The sequence below is a fragment of the Phaethon lepturus genome, unplaced genomic scaffold, assembly GCF_000687285.1.
Source record: "Phaethon lepturus isolate BGI_N335 unplaced genomic scaffold, ASM68728v1 scaffold50804, whole genome shotgun sequence".
In the NCBI taxonomy this organism is placed as follows: Eukaryota; Metazoa; Chordata; class Aves; order Phaethontiformes; family Phaethontidae; genus Phaethon; species Phaethon lepturus.
In genome coordinates this window covers 15974-30694 of record NW_010533516.1, presented here as the reverse complement: position 1 = coordinate 30694, position 14721 = coordinate 15974, and the positions used below count along the sequence as shown (strand labels likewise).

The 14721-nt window shown below is 46.0% G+C and overlaps 1 protein-coding gene across 1 annotated transcript in view; it reads right to left on the bottom strand.

The window, feature by feature from the left end:
• Nucleotides 1-221: 221 nt before the first annotated feature.
• The window catches only part of PTPN22 (protein tyrosine phosphatase, non-receptor type 22 (lymphoid)), a 17880-nt gene continuing 3380 nt past the window's right edge, over nucleotides 222-14721 (bottom strand). The window contains exons 2-21 of the mRNA XM_010285200.1: nucleotides 13893-14001; nucleotides 12994-13070; nucleotides 12018-12113; nucleotides 11556-11594; nucleotides 11147-11218; nucleotides 11006-11065; nucleotides 10405-10547; nucleotides 9838-9904; nucleotides 8928-9005; nucleotides 8313-8405; nucleotides 6837-6913; nucleotides 5287-6011; nucleotides 4153-4308; nucleotides 3882-4012; nucleotides 3334-3361; nucleotides 2834-2914; nucleotides 2440-2546; nucleotides 1751-1781; nucleotides 927-1004; nucleotides 222-286 (exon numbers count right to left, since the gene is read on the bottom strand). Of these exons, the coding sequence (XP_010283502.1) occupies nucleotides 222-286; nucleotides 927-1004; nucleotides 1751-1781; nucleotides 2440-2546; nucleotides 2834-2914; nucleotides 3334-3361; nucleotides 3882-4012; nucleotides 4153-4308; nucleotides 5287-6011; nucleotides 6837-6913; nucleotides 8313-8405; nucleotides 8928-9005; nucleotides 9838-9904; nucleotides 10405-10547; nucleotides 11006-11065; nucleotides 11147-11218; nucleotides 11556-11594; nucleotides 12018-12113; nucleotides 12994-13070; nucleotides 13893-14001 (2313 nt within the window). The remainder of the gene's footprint in view (nucleotides 287-926; nucleotides 1005-1750; nucleotides 1782-2439; nucleotides 2547-2833; nucleotides 2915-3333; nucleotides 3362-3881; nucleotides 4013-4152; nucleotides 4309-5286; nucleotides 6012-6836; nucleotides 6914-8312; nucleotides 8406-8927; nucleotides 9006-9837; nucleotides 9905-10404; nucleotides 10548-11005; nucleotides 11066-11146; nucleotides 11219-11555; nucleotides 11595-12017; nucleotides 12114-12993; nucleotides 13071-13892; nucleotides 14002-14721) is intronic.

Below are 14721 nucleotides of genomic sequence, written 5' to 3'. Positions count from 1 at the left end.
TTCCATCCTGTTGTAAATTAACTGAAAATGGCTGCTGGTACTTCCATATTCTTCTTTACTGTGAAACTTCAGTTGATGAAGAATGTGCAAGTTGTGCCTGAGCTGCAAATATCATGCAACAGCTTTTGATGTATTATCTGATGAAAACCTTACTGGGATGAGCACTCAAGGCATATCAGAAGGACTTCACAAATCTGTAATGCCCAATCTATAAAACATGTCTAAATATTCCATGCCGGTGGTGGATTTCTTGGTCCTTTAGGTTTTGAAAATCGATTTGCAAAGCCTAGGAAGAAATTACTTTTTTTAATGCAACAAATTATGTATGTTATAGATGTTGATTATGTAATTCCTTAAGATAATATGGTATTTGAAAATATTTGTAATTTCAGTTCTTTCGTAAACTTTGAGATATGGTAGGCTTAAAGCAACATCCTGTAGCTTTAAGTCAACTGGTGCAAAAACAGTCTACCCATGTGTCTGTCTGGCAAATACTGTCATTATAGCATGAATATCAGTAACTAGATTTTATGCCTAATCTAATAAATGAGTAGTCTGTAGTAGAAGAATTTAAAATGGAAAACATGGTATTTCTCCTCTGCCATATTACAGAACATAAGGCAGCAGCCTAGTGGCAATGCTACAGCTTTGTCTTCCGCTGTCTGTTGCCACATGAAGGCTTTCAGATACAGGAAAGCCAAATACCGGCTTCAGACGCTGAGAAACATGTCAGAGTAGGTTTCAGGGTTTGTGTTTTACATCCTTACCTGTTCTTTAAACAGTTTGTGAATAAAGTTGTAAATGTGTAAAAAATAATAAGCATTATTTGTAATGTTTGTAATTTGTTAGCATTCAGCCTGGGACCTGCATTTTGACTTTCAAAAAACAGGTACTTCCTACACCAAAACACAAAGAGAAAAACATACCAAAGTTAAGGAAAGATCTTGAATGGTTTGACGGGGCAGATTCTGATGGTTTTGTCAGTGAAGAAGGACTACAGATGCCTAGAAATAAAAAATTAGACTGAAGCAGTTAGTCACTGTGGTGATTCCCTGAAGAGCTGGACTCACTCACACCTATAGAAAAATGCATACTGCCACATGCATGATAACACTAGGCATGGATGCTATTTCGGCGCAAGACAAAGTTAAGTACTTGCCACACTATCAGAGTTTGAATGCCACACAGTTTTAAAGACATTATTTGCTCATAGCAGGGAGTGTATGTACTACTGCAGCACAATCCATTGGGAAAATGTCTGCTCAGAAGTGCTTTACACAGTTTTTAGCAGTCCTATTTTCAAGATAAGCATTTTTGATTCTAGATCAAAGGGAACTTAATGAGAAACTCCTTATTTATGCTCCAAATAAACTGGGCAGAATCCAGGATGGGGTTCACATTCCCAAAGCATCACTATCCCCCATTTTTAGAGTATTTGTCCCACAACACTGGTTTGAATGACCTGAAGAATTTAGTAATCTGAGGACACTGGAGCGGTCCCCTAGGTACCCAAAGGGCATTACAAGGGTACCACAGCATCCTTATGATATCCCTAAAACAACTATTGCTACCCAGATGAGATGATACTCAGCTAGCCAGCACAGCTCTGTATGTCCTGCTCCAAAGTAGGCAGATGTGCAGGGTGTTTCACATTTGAGAAGTTCAGGTTCTTGAAAATTCAGTCCCACATATTTCTTTATATACTTGCTTAAAGCCATCAGGAAGATGCACATTAGCCTGAAAGACTTACTCTTTCTCACATTTTTCAATATTTTCAAGCTCTGTAGGAAAAAAAATAAAAGGCAGCTTGTTGGAAAAAAATGTAGCGAACAGTAGATCAGCTACTATATAAAGGGAATTCACTGATAAATATACATGTATCACATCACGTAAGAAGTATCATGCCTAGCAGCTGAGGCTGAAATGCAGACTTCTGCCATTCGCTTTGTCTCTGGCATTTTTCTAGCCAGCCAACTGGAGTGCCTTCAGTTTGTATTATTCTTGCTGTTTTCCTCAAATGCTTTTCTGCTCAACAGTAACATCCTGAAGTACAATTGCTCACGAGGATAATTAACTAGGGCCACAACAAGAGGAGACTGGTGATGAGCAGAGTCCGTCCTACGTGGGAATTCAGACTCCACTTGAGCAACTTTTTGCGAGAGGAATTGGCACTTCAGGTGGACGGAGTGCTGAGGCATAACAATTCACACGGATATGGCTGTGTTACTCTGTTCCTGGTGCAGACAGTGGTTTTGTTTGCAGTTCTACAACAGAATATTTTTATTAGTCTTGTTTCCTTGCCCTAAGTATGAATGGTATCAAAGCAGGCCATTTTCACAAGGTTAACAGAGAGAAAGTAGCACTAGCTGTAGCTAGAACAATCTCTTGTTCTCACCCCCTGCATTTTCAATAGCTTTTGTTTAATCTTGTTTCTTTTACCTTGCTTCTCCTGAAGCATTTCGTAGGCTCTTTTGATAATGTTTCAGGAGCTTTGTTCTCCAAGCCTGGAGGACTCGTCATAGAATTTCTTGCAGCAGGCTGCAGACCTGGGAATATACATCAGAACATTTTCAGTGGTCATTCAAGAATCCTCCTGCTTTTTTCTAAGTGCTTTGTTGCTTTTCATTTCCTCTAATGCAGCAGTTCTAGAAATTTCCAGCAGGTCCCCTAGTTGCGTTTACTTTCTTTGTATCTGCTGAACTGCACTTAAGTCCTGAAGCACTACCACCGGCAATGCTTTGAACAAGTGGGCCACAATCTCCTCAGCTATCTACAGGTTTAGGTGTAAGTATAAAATCTCAGTTACATGCCGAGAAAATAACTCATTACTTACTTGCTGCATCAGCAAGAACAAATGACTCTGGGGTTCTTTCAGGAAGTGGAGGAGGAGAGTTAGAGCGATCCCGGGTTGTCTCTAAGAAAGCAAAGGTAAAAGAGTTGTTTACCTAACTTAAATATATGTAGATAGATAGATAGATAGATCAGTTCACTGAGAGGTCCACAGCACCCTAACCGGCATGTGTCAGTCGTCAAAGGAGGCACCAACATGCAGCAAAAGATGTGACAACCCTTAGTCTGAGGAGGCTGCAGGGAACACCATCATGTACAGGGTGAGGCAGGAGCTGATTAGGAAATGTAGAACTATCAGTTTGTTTGGTTGCAGAACTGTCTAGTTCTGTTTAGCTCTATTTAGTTGCAGAACTATTTAGCAACACGAAATTTCCGTTGGACTGAGCACAGAGCCTAAACACATTTACTAAATATGGTAAAGCAGCTTCAGTAAAAAGCAGACCTTATTTCCAAAGATAGTTTATCCCAGCATTAAACGTATACCTGTTTGTGGGCTCCGAAGCTTCACACTCTGGAAACAAAAAACAAGGAAGGTATTTGAAATTCCCACAGACAAATGTTGTTCTCTTGCACACAAGCAAGCCAGAGAAGTCAAGGAAATGATTTATGTGGAAACACCCTCCCCCACACATCTCCATGCTCATGTAATGGAAGATAAACTTACACTTTATTTCACTTTACAAAGCTGTAATTCAACTATGGGATGATCAAGAGATGCGTGTTCCACATGGTAGTGTGAACCTCAGTGGACCACTAACTTCCTGTCTCCACTATCTTTCTCTAAAATAGGGATGTTTTTACCACCTCGTATGGGATTTAGGACTCAAAAATAATGACTCAATAATAATGGAGTAACCTAGATGTTCATAAGGAGGAGCCAGACTGAGACCACATCTTCCTTCCAGTCCTGAACCCTGAAATAATTTATGGAAAGTACGCAGTGCCAAAACTAGGGCCTTTCTCACAGAAGGAAACGTGATAAGGAAATTGGCATATTGATAGTGCTGGAGAAGAGATAAAAAGCCACTTACCTTACATGGTCTCAGTCTCACCGAGTCATTAAACACCTCTGAGTGAGACTCACCACTCCATTCCAAAGAGGTTCCGATATATGTATTTCTGACTGGAAGCTCAAAATCAGAAGTAGCCAGAGGAAATTGTCCTAGAAACAATCGAACACGAGAGGTCATTTCTCATCCCAGGCAGCCAGAGCAAAGGCACTGCCGGGTGCTATGATACTGCACAAACATGAGAAGAGCCTTCTGAGCACTTCTCAGCCCCTGCTGTGTTAAATGCACTTACCAGATTCATTGGCCACAATAAAGGACTCAGGGGTTCGCTCAGGCAGGGGTGGAGGATCATCATCATCTGGCTGTGGCAGGGTGGCTAATGGGGGAGACAGGGACAGATTACCTGGATGGCACAACACAGCAGGAGAACTACAGGCCTTTGCAGGGACTCTGAGAGCTGACTGCGCTTGCCCAGATGTGCACCAGAGATGATGGTTAAACACCTCGGATGTGTAGTTAAAAATCTAAATAGTCCTCAGCACCAATTCACCCACTGCTAGCTACGTGGCCCCAGGGGCACACTTCCAGCAGTGTTGGCAGCAGAATTCCCATTGCAGAGGGGAAAATGATGAATGCACCCCCAGTACACAGCCAAGCTCACAGCTGGCAGTACCAGTGCTGCTTGGCTTGTGCTGCTACTCCCATAGCTTTCCGAGAGTCTCTAGCATCTAGATAACAAGCACACTTTTGTGACACTGAATCCTGAACGGCCTGAGAAGGACAAAGCTGAGCAAATGCCAAAGCTGCAGACAATGGGAAATGTCTGACTGGGTGAGAACTGACCAGACCGAGGAAAAATTCTACCTTCTTCATATGGCAGGTGATGGATTTAAGAGTACAGATCTGGGCAAAACACTAATGTTGAAGTCCTGGTTCTCTCAGTCTCAGCGGGATGTCGGTGTCCCCCTGCACAACACTGCAGAAAGGAGTGGGTTTTGACCTGGAAACTAGATACTCAGAGAAAATAATTTCTGTGAGCTTTGTGAATGCTTCTTGGAGCGCTCTGTTTTAAGAATTGGTCAGCACCAATCCCTGCCTTTCTGTGAGAGCTGTACCGAGGCAACACAATAGTCCAGAGCAGCTGTGTAATGTAAAACCAAAAATCATGCCGTTCTAAAATTGTTGTTTACTTTTCTAGGAAAAATTTAAGGCAGGATAAAATGAGTGCGAGGATGAAACCAGCTGCGCTCTCAGCTCTGGGGGGGGTTGCAGTCCCGAGGAGCAGCTATAGCCCTGCCTAGACGCCAAAAGACGACATGCGCCCACTCCCTCCAGCACGCTGCAGCCCACAGTGATCAAACCCAGTTTGTCATGGTGCTGCGCCACTTACTCGGGGAGGATATGCTCTCGTTGCTCAGCAGGGGACTGTGGTGGGACATAGGCCTGGGTGGTGGAGAGCTGGCCGCAGCAGGCTGCAGTGGGGCACTCACAGCACAAGAAGGGAGAAGGGCATCCTGCCCCTCCACAAAGCACTTGGTAAACACTGGGTATATGGGGTCATCTGGAGAGAGTGAAGAGAAGTAGGGGTCTTCTGATGAGCAGAAGTAAGGGTAAGGACATTGTACAAGGTTCCTGTGGCTCGGGGAGCCAGCTGCTTCTTGGCTTGAGTGGTTCAGCTCAACAGCGGAAAATCCATCCTGCTTCTTCACCTGAAAGCTTGAGTAACAGGCATTTGGCAACTGTGAACTCAAAACAGGCCTTGCATCCCCTCCATCCCATTCCCAGCCTTCTCCCCGCTGTGCCAGCACAAAAGGGGTTGATACAGTCCGTGTCAGAGGTCCTCTGCCATGAGGCCCTCTCTTGCCTGCTCCCTTCGGTTCCAGGTTCAGAAGCAACTGCTCAGGAGAGATGCTGTTGAACTCCAAACTGCGGTGTTTCTGAAGAGCATCCCCAGCACCCCACCTCTCAGCACCAGCTGCCTTCCTGCAGTTGAAGAAGTTCAAAGTGCCAAAGCAGATGGCCTGTCTGATGGGAGGGACTCCACGTCCAGCGCTGTCGTGTACTCCCGTGGCAGACAATGATGTCAGGGATGGTTTGCTTTGTACCACCAGAGGAAGATGATGATGCACATCCTGATCCTCTCGCTCTGAGCTGCAATAAACCGCCATGTGAAGTCAAAGCCATCTAGTACTCAGAAATCTGTTAGCCTATTAACAAGGCCCCGCAACATTGCTCCCAGAATGTAGAGCCCGGTTCAGCCTCAAGCAAGGAGCACAGGGAAGGACTGTGCACTGTGGTGCCCCATTTGAACACCATTAAATGGTGAACAGAGGAGGACCCTTTACACAGGTAAACTACACCCTCAATGCAGACTATACCAAAAAGCAAAATTATTTACAGAAAGCAGACACTGCAAACCAAAACATGCCCACAGAAAGATCCCACCACCCTCTGAAGCTGCCCATGTCAGAAAGCTAGATTCCTCAGGCTTGCTGTTCCTACAGCAAGAGGCACTGGAGTGGCATGTGCAGATGAAAGATGGGACCAGTTGGGGAGCACCCTGCAGGGCGCACAGCTCCAGGCAGAGGACTGAGATGAACCAGCACTGGGGTGTCTCCACGTGCATGAGCCTTTTTTTATACTGCTCTGTGACGTGTTTCCCATTCCTATGTGAACATTGTGTAAGCACAACATGAAGCAGACCCAAGGGCAGAAGAGGGGGACAGATAATGGCGTGCAGGGAAGAGACTGAGACTCGGTCTCAGAGCCACATCAGTGAGAAGAGCAGGAATTATGTTAGGAACAAATGTGAGAGTGAAAGTGGGACTCAAGTGAGGCTGCAGATCCTGCTGGCAAATAAAATGCAACGTTCAAACAGAACTATGTCACAAAGTACACATTAAAAAATGCACGTTCCTGAAATCATATGGGTGACTGAAAATACTAACCCAGGGGATAGTTGTGCTATGGCCTTACCAGGTTAGTAATCTCAGAGAATAAATATCTTCCACTGGAGTCAGAATTGGCTTGGCTACAGGATGCCTTGTTTGTACCTAGTGAAAGAAAAGGTTAGAAAACAAGAGTGAGAAAGAAGAATAGAAAGAACACAAACATGCTATTTCAGGAGTTGGAATTTGTGCCAACTACTTTTAATTATTAATGCAGTTTGGAAATGACAAACACCAACTTGAAAACACCAAGTTGGAGCTGAAAACTGAGGACAGAACCTTGTGAACAGCAATTCCTGTCAGCACCTTTTTGAAATGAGAGTAGAGCAAGCCGCACAACCATCCAGCTGTTCCAAACACCTGCAAAACAGCCTGTGCAGACAACTCTGCCGTCAGGACCCCACGCAGGCATTCAGCCTGGAGAGTCGGGTGCTGGTTTCATTTGTGACATTTCAGCACATGACCATCCCCCATGCTCTGCGAAGTGCTTTCAGAGGGCAGCGAGGTTTAGACGGGCGAGAGGTTTGGCCAGGAGCTACAAAACCACATCCGGACTTGAACACTTTTCTGCATTTTATGTCAACCTAGTCTTGCATCTTCTTTGCATACAGACTGTCCACAACACATAGGAAGAGGCTCTTTCCAGCTCTTTTCTCACTCAGCTCTGGCTTGGAACATCCTGCAAATCCTGTGGCAAAACTGAGGCATGAGCCCCATCATAGGATCCTGTTCCCAATTCTTTAGAGAAAAATTTCTGACAAAATAAGCAAAACGTAACCTTTCAGCCTTTGCCTAAGAATGGCAATGCATTTACTTCAGCCAGATTGCAAACAGCTACACAGGAAAGCAGTCACAGGAGAACAGGAAGAAGCAAAGAAAGGCTTAACCATGGACATTTTGGATGTTCCTGCTTATATGCAACTTCATACCAAGACCACATTGTTTCTCCTCAGAGAGGTATCAGATTTGAAAGACTTTGATGTGTTTTTTCACAAGATATTTTAGCCTACTCTCTCCCACAGACAGGCTGTAATGCTAATTACCTCACTAGAATACCACCGTCTTGGAGACTAACACTTTTAGCCATACCACCTTGTGCACCCAAGCTTCCCCAACTAGACTGAAAGTCACCCTGTTACTTGCAAGCACCCCATGAAGACAAGTTTCACTGGCACATCCACATGGAAATCAGCCACTACTGTAGAATGTTGGTGCTTTTCTATTCACTCATTACATTAAACAATTATAAAAGTATATAGAAAATGGTTTTGAGACTGAAGAAAATTTAGCTCTTGATTGGCTTCAAATCCTGTGATAAGCATTGCACGTTCGGGGAAACAGCTGGATTCTTATGGGTTAACTTGAAAAGAGATTCAGTTTGGGCATAAAGGGTGGCAGAAAAGACAGCAATTCATTCCAGGTCTTCCTCTGCAGTAGGAATCTAGGTTAGAGCTGGCATGCCCGAGGCTGCACGAGGCAGTGTGTTCATGTTGGGGACTTTTACCTGTGAAGCATCAGAATCTTCCTGGGCATCGAGTGCTTTGATCTGCCTTTTGAAGAGCTCAATCACTGCATCATAAACCAGCTCATACTGCTCCTGTGTTCCAGACAAATAAAACAGACATGAGAGCCAGCACCTGCAGTACTTGTAAATGGTCACCTATTACCCAGATCAAGCATCAGCCTGAGAGAAGCTGCCACTTTCTGGTCCATTGGCAGGGTAAATTCTCAGAAGAGGTAGAAGCCACACCTTTCAAAGGGTTCAGACTGAAGCATTTAGGTTTTATTCGGGTGCACAAACACCACTGTTCTGCATTGAGCTTCCTCTTCAGTCTGAAGAGTTCTCACTTTATTTCCTGGACAGTCCCTTGTTTCACAGCATAAGCGTTCAATAAAGCAGACTGCAAGCACTAAGCTATTCCAGCTGTCTACAAGGAAATGGTCAGTTACCATATTCGTTTCTGCAAAATTATTCATCTGATCAGAAAAGGGACCTCACAGAACATCTACATGCCACAGCTCCCAGCAGCACAGTCGTTCTATGTTTCCTTACTGCGAACGCTCCAGCTGAGGTCCCAGTATGGAGAGTATACCAGCTGGTGAAATTTCCCAAACATACCTTGGTCTGCACTATGGAAGGCCTTTGCGTGCGCATTTCCTGGATCAGACTGAAAATACTGAAGTTCACTGGAACAATCTTGCAAGAAAGAGAACAGACAAAAAATTACAGACAGGTCTACTTCCAAGCAGCTTCCAAGTTGTGAAGTTTAGAGCAGTGTCCAAAATTCAGGCCTGCTATTACAAGAATTTTTAACAAAGGACCTGCTTAAAGTGCCATTTTTTATTGAGAACCAGCTTGCCTCCTCCCTCCTGTCTTGCACTCTGCAGAAAATACCCTTTGTAAAACAGCATTGGTAACAGCTGTGAATAGCATAAAGGGCAAGACACTGATTTCCCAGATCAGTGGGTCCAGGGTTGCTGCCGTACAGAAAGCAGCCACTCTGAAGAGTCCCAGCAACCTGCTGCAAGGCCAGGGATTACTTCACTGTTAAAACATACATTTTTATTGAAGAGTGAAAGTAAAGCAAGGTGTTAGTTTGGAAACCCTGGATTTCTGATGCTTGAGTGAGGAGAGACAAATATAGACAGTAAACTTGTATTGAAGTCTGAAGGCCTGTGCAGAGCTAAGCCCCCTGATCTGATGAGAGGGAGGGTTCTGCCCCATCAGGGGCTGTTCACATCGGGATGGGGAGGGGAGCAATGGCAACAGTGCATGGATGATGCAGAGCCTGAAGAGAGAGAAGCAACACAAACTGGGAATGGGGCGTCAGCAGTTCAGCCACCACCATTCCCCAGTCAGGCTGAGGGGAGTTCCCATTCATGGCTGTCATCTGAAATACATCTGCATGCAGTCAGAGAGGGGCGGAAGGGAGAGTAAGGGGGGAGACAGGAGGCGAGGGAGAGACAGAGAGATGCAGCGGTGCCGCACATGGGCACCGTTGGAAGATGCAGGCCGAGCTGACACTCACACCATCCTTCAGCAGCTTCTGGGTGTAGTCGATTGCACAGATGACTCCTGTTCTCCCACAGCCAGCACTGCAACGACAGTCACAGCAGGGTTGCTACCCGAGGTCAGAGGATGGGCACGCTGTGTTTTCTGACAAGGATATTTGAAAACGATCCACAGCCTCCCGTGAGCCTCCCGTCCCACACCACAGAGGGTGGCAGACCCACACGATGGCCCTGCTGCAGCCACGTGAGGCTGCACCTGCCCACAGCTCTGCTGCAGGCCGGAAGGCACATCTGGTGCTCCTGTGAACAGTTCTCAGTCCTCCTGTGGTGAGCGGCCCACACACGGACATGCCCAGTGTTGGTGTCTCTTCACTACCCCTGCTGTCGCTGGCCTGCTGCTACCTGTCTCCTTCCCTGCCACCTGGCCATGCTGGCTGTCCTCAGAGGACACCTTTGCCCAGGACTTCCTACGAGAGGAGCTTGGCTGCAGGCTTGTGCTGCCTGCCACTCGCCCTGCTCGGGAAGCAGGAGTGCAGGGGCCCGGGGGCTGGCGGCCCTTCCCCACCAGTGACCGGCTCACCCACCTGCAGTGGATGCAGATGGGGACGCTGTCGTCCGGCTGGTAGGAGCGAATCTCACTGGTGAGCTCCAGGATGGGGTCAATGGACGACGGGACGTCGTGGTCTGGCCAGTTTTTATAGTGGAACTGGTAGACGGTGCGGATTTCCTGCAAGAGGAGAAGAGCGCTGGCAGGGTCCGGGGCTGGCCCGTGCCTCCGAGGGGATGCTGCCGCAGCTCCCACAGGCACGGGCTGGGACGCTGGGACAGCAAGGGAAGCTGGCGTGCCGCAGACATCTCCTGTCTGCATTGGTAGGTAAAAGTTAGAGGTGCAGTTTGCAGCTGTTCTTGCTACAAAAGAAGCATTGCCATTTTATCACATTCTTCGTGTCACCTGTTAGCCTCACTTACCCAGGGCCTGATTTGCCATGACAGACAAACAACTTCAGAAATTGAGGTTTGAGTTAATTATTTTTTTACTTTCTTTGTTCCTTCAGGTACTGTCAAATCTAAAATAGCAGGCTGAGCAGCATAAAATTTCTGCACAAAATGTGCCATATTTTAATATATTGTTTATATAGTAAAGCTAGCCAAGATGCATTTCCTGCTTTGGCCTTTCCTACTTACCTCATTCAGGGTCACCTTTAAAGTCCTAATCACATACTCATTTTTCTTCTGTTCAGCTTCCTGCAGAACAAGAAGTTAGAGTCACATTTTCGAGTTTCCAGCACATGATGTGATTACGGTGCTTGCAGCAGCTGCACTCACACAGGTGATGAAGAAAGGACCACACTGCAGGGAAGACCCATCCAACTCTGCCCAGTACCGCTCACATTTCTTCTGTTGCGAGAAGCAGGACATGTTTAGTTATTCACCACCATCCCACAGACACACTGTCTCACTTTGCAGGACAAAACTCACGCTGGGAGGAGGCCCAACTCTTGCTGCCAGCCAGCTCCAGCCTCCCCTTCCCTGGAGCCATCACTGGTGGCTTTTCCCTTCCAAAGAGGCTAGCTACACTACTGGAAACAGTTTAAGAATCTGCAGCTGGAGACTCAGGAAACCGCTCATATCAGACAGAAACTCACAGTCGCTAATGACGTTTAATATAAATCTACATCTCTCCACCTGGACCTGGCACTGTCATGGCAGAGGCCATCTCTGACACATTACTCACCTTTCCCATTTCAAACTCCATACAAGCCATGACCACAATCTGCAGAAAGAAGGTTCATTAGAAAAGTCTGAACACAAGTTTCTTATCTAGGCAGCAAAATCAAACTCATCACTTGCGGGTACTTATCAGCAATGAGGAGGTTCTGTGGGTTGCCTTCCCCAGAGTCCTGAACTGCTAGGCAAATCAAACTTGGGACACATCATCCACAGCCTGGGCATGACGGAAGGCATCATCCACAGCTCTTTCCCACTCAGAGCCCAAATGCAGACACAGCCATGAGCAGGCTCCCATCTCAGCACAAGTGAGGAGGAGGCTCACAAGGAAGGATGCAGGGCACACACAATGTCTGGAGTAAAACCCTGACACTCCCACTGTCTGCTTAGTCAAAAGGAACTTCTGGCTGGCTGTACAGACAACTTTTCTTTTTTTGAAAAAAGAAAGGCATGTAAATCTGCACCTTACCAGGACTTCATACTCCCAAATCATCCTCCAAAAGTCAATGACAGTAGTGGGGAGAGGACCCTGGGTTGCAATGTATGCTCTTGGCCCATAGACGCCCTAAAACAGCATTCAAATCAGACATGGAGACATCTTTGCATAGTTCACTAGCAGAAATAAAGTAATTCAATTTTCTGAATCTTACTTCTATTCAATTAACTCATTAAGGATTTAGAAGGGCTTTTATATTGTCAAATTTTAGGTGCCAACATTAAGTTAAGCAACCAGAAACCAATGGTGCGCAAACCTCCCAAAGGCAGACCCAAGCCGGGGAGCTGGGCTTGAGGTGAGATCTGCTCCCAGTGACCACCGGTTCTTGCAGCACATTTGGGAGCTTGGAGGTGATGTTGCAACAGCTGATTCAGCTCTGCAGTGTGCAGCTTGGCACATCTGTGTCTGTTGGCCAAAGAATGAACCATGATCCCCTTGTGAAAGGCCTGTTCTTCTGCAGACAGATTACACAAAGCCCTCATATCACTGTGGTGGAGAATGAAGAAAACCTTCCTCCTTCCTTCCTCCCTCCCTTCCTTCCTTTCTATCAGAGGAGCATTGTGAGCACAGGAGAGTCCCAAAACACATGGAGGACCTGATGGAGAACCGGTCTGCGTTGACCTGCCCTGTTGCTCACCACTGCAGTGGCTCTCAGCTGTGCTGCCATGCAAGGCTTCCTGTCTGTGCATTGATTTCAGGCAAGCTGATTCTGGCAGCAGGCAATTTTGCACCATTGTCACCCACCAAAGGCAGTAACACTGACAAGGAAGTTGGGGCTGTGAGTCACAAACTGTTCCACCACCTGCCCCGACATGAGCCCATGTCCCTTGCCCTGTAGCCTGGTGCCTTTGTGCTGCAAGGACGGGTTTTGAAGGGCTCCCTGATTGTACATGTCTTCTTCACATCACTTATCCTTGATAATGGAAAAACACCATGAAAGAAGCAATACCTTGATGAAATTGGCATTGATATAATGAGAATCTGCATCTGATGTAATCACGGACAACTCCACTCTGCTGTGGTCAACTGCAGGCACAAAAGCAGAAGCAGCAGCAGTTACTGTTTGTCTTTCATGGTAACTGAGCTTCTCAGATTGCAGCACAAAGTGCTTTGGAGTATCATGTACATGTGAGAGCTCATCCCAGAGCAGATGAGTGGCTGTGCAAGCAGCTAATGCCTACTGCACGTACTGATAGCCCTCCACAGAACTGCCGTTGACTACATGCAAACAGCAGACAGGCAAGCTCTCATTCAGAGTGGTGGTGAGGGCTTAGGCAAGAGCTGCAAATGCTGCCACTACCCCATGCAACACCAATCTCCTCTGACCGTGGAGCAAGCCAAGACTAAAATCACCCTGTACTCTGTCTTACAGGCTGAAATGAGATCTGTGGGTTTAGATTTCTTTTTTTTCAAGCTAGAATAGATGAAAGGGACAGTCTGCTCTGATCCTAGGACAGACTCTCCTTTTGAGACTACTGCATTAAGCCGGGACAAGCCGCAACAGTTTTTGCCTGTAGTCTGCTTTGTACATCATGGAGACATCTTTGTCCAAAGCCATCCTCTACGAGGCCTTGGAAAACAAGTGGTTGCAATGCTACCCAGAAAGCTTGCAAAGATAATCATTAAAGGATGTGTTTCCTACTGAATAGAAGTTCTTCTGTCTGTGGACAATATGTGCCAAAGTCTTCCGGAGCATGGACAGCAACAATCAAAGACTGTCAAGGAGAACTGAGAGCCAGTGATATGCTCACATGCAAGCAACAGTGCAGGCAGATACTAGAGGATGAGAACAAACTCGAGCTAGAAAAACAAAAGGCTGAATGGGAACATTTGCCATTTCCAACCTACAGGGTAAGATGTCCTTGTATCTGTTCTTCTTGGTGTTCTCTGGTTGCTCAGATGCTGCTGTAGGGTAGATTTTATCCGATCTGTACTTTGTTGACTGCCTTTTCAGCTTCTGTGATAAAAGAATGGAACAAATTACAGCAGATGTGCTACATACAACACACTACTAGAGAGTACGTGTGAAGATCTCTAGGGGTCAGGTTCACTACCACAAAGCAAGGTCTGCACCATTAATTCTTTCCTGAGTGGCTTTTCTCAAGGTACTCAATGCAAGAATAGAGAAGAAGCCACATGAGAGCCACAGCACAGGCTTCTGAAGAATGGAAAGTGTGTGCTGAGGCAGTGCCCACATGAGGCACGTAGGTTTCTGAACTGAGATGATGCATTCATACAGCACATAAAGCATCGCCCTCACAAATAAATGAGACACAAGGGAATCATTCTCAAAACAAATGGCACCCAGATAAGAGGGGTAACAATGTTAAACTCCACCTTTGACAGATGATATCAGAAAAGACAGATAAATCAATTGATTTTTCTCACTTTCATAAAGATGCTCCCATCTGTAGCTGCAAGCAGCAATGCTCAAGCCACTAAAGGAGCACAAGCAATCGGAGCCGAGTAGCTACATGCACTGATGAAAGAGAAAGGGGAAGGAGTCCTAGGATAGACCCTTAGGGGTATGAATCTCTCATCTCTTTCATTTCCAGGATAAAGCTGCAGCACTCCTGGAGAGTTAAGCATTTTTCCCTGCCAAAGCACAGAATTTTATGCCACTGATACCAGTTTCTAAATAACACACGCTGTTCATTACCATCAACTTTGAAAGCAC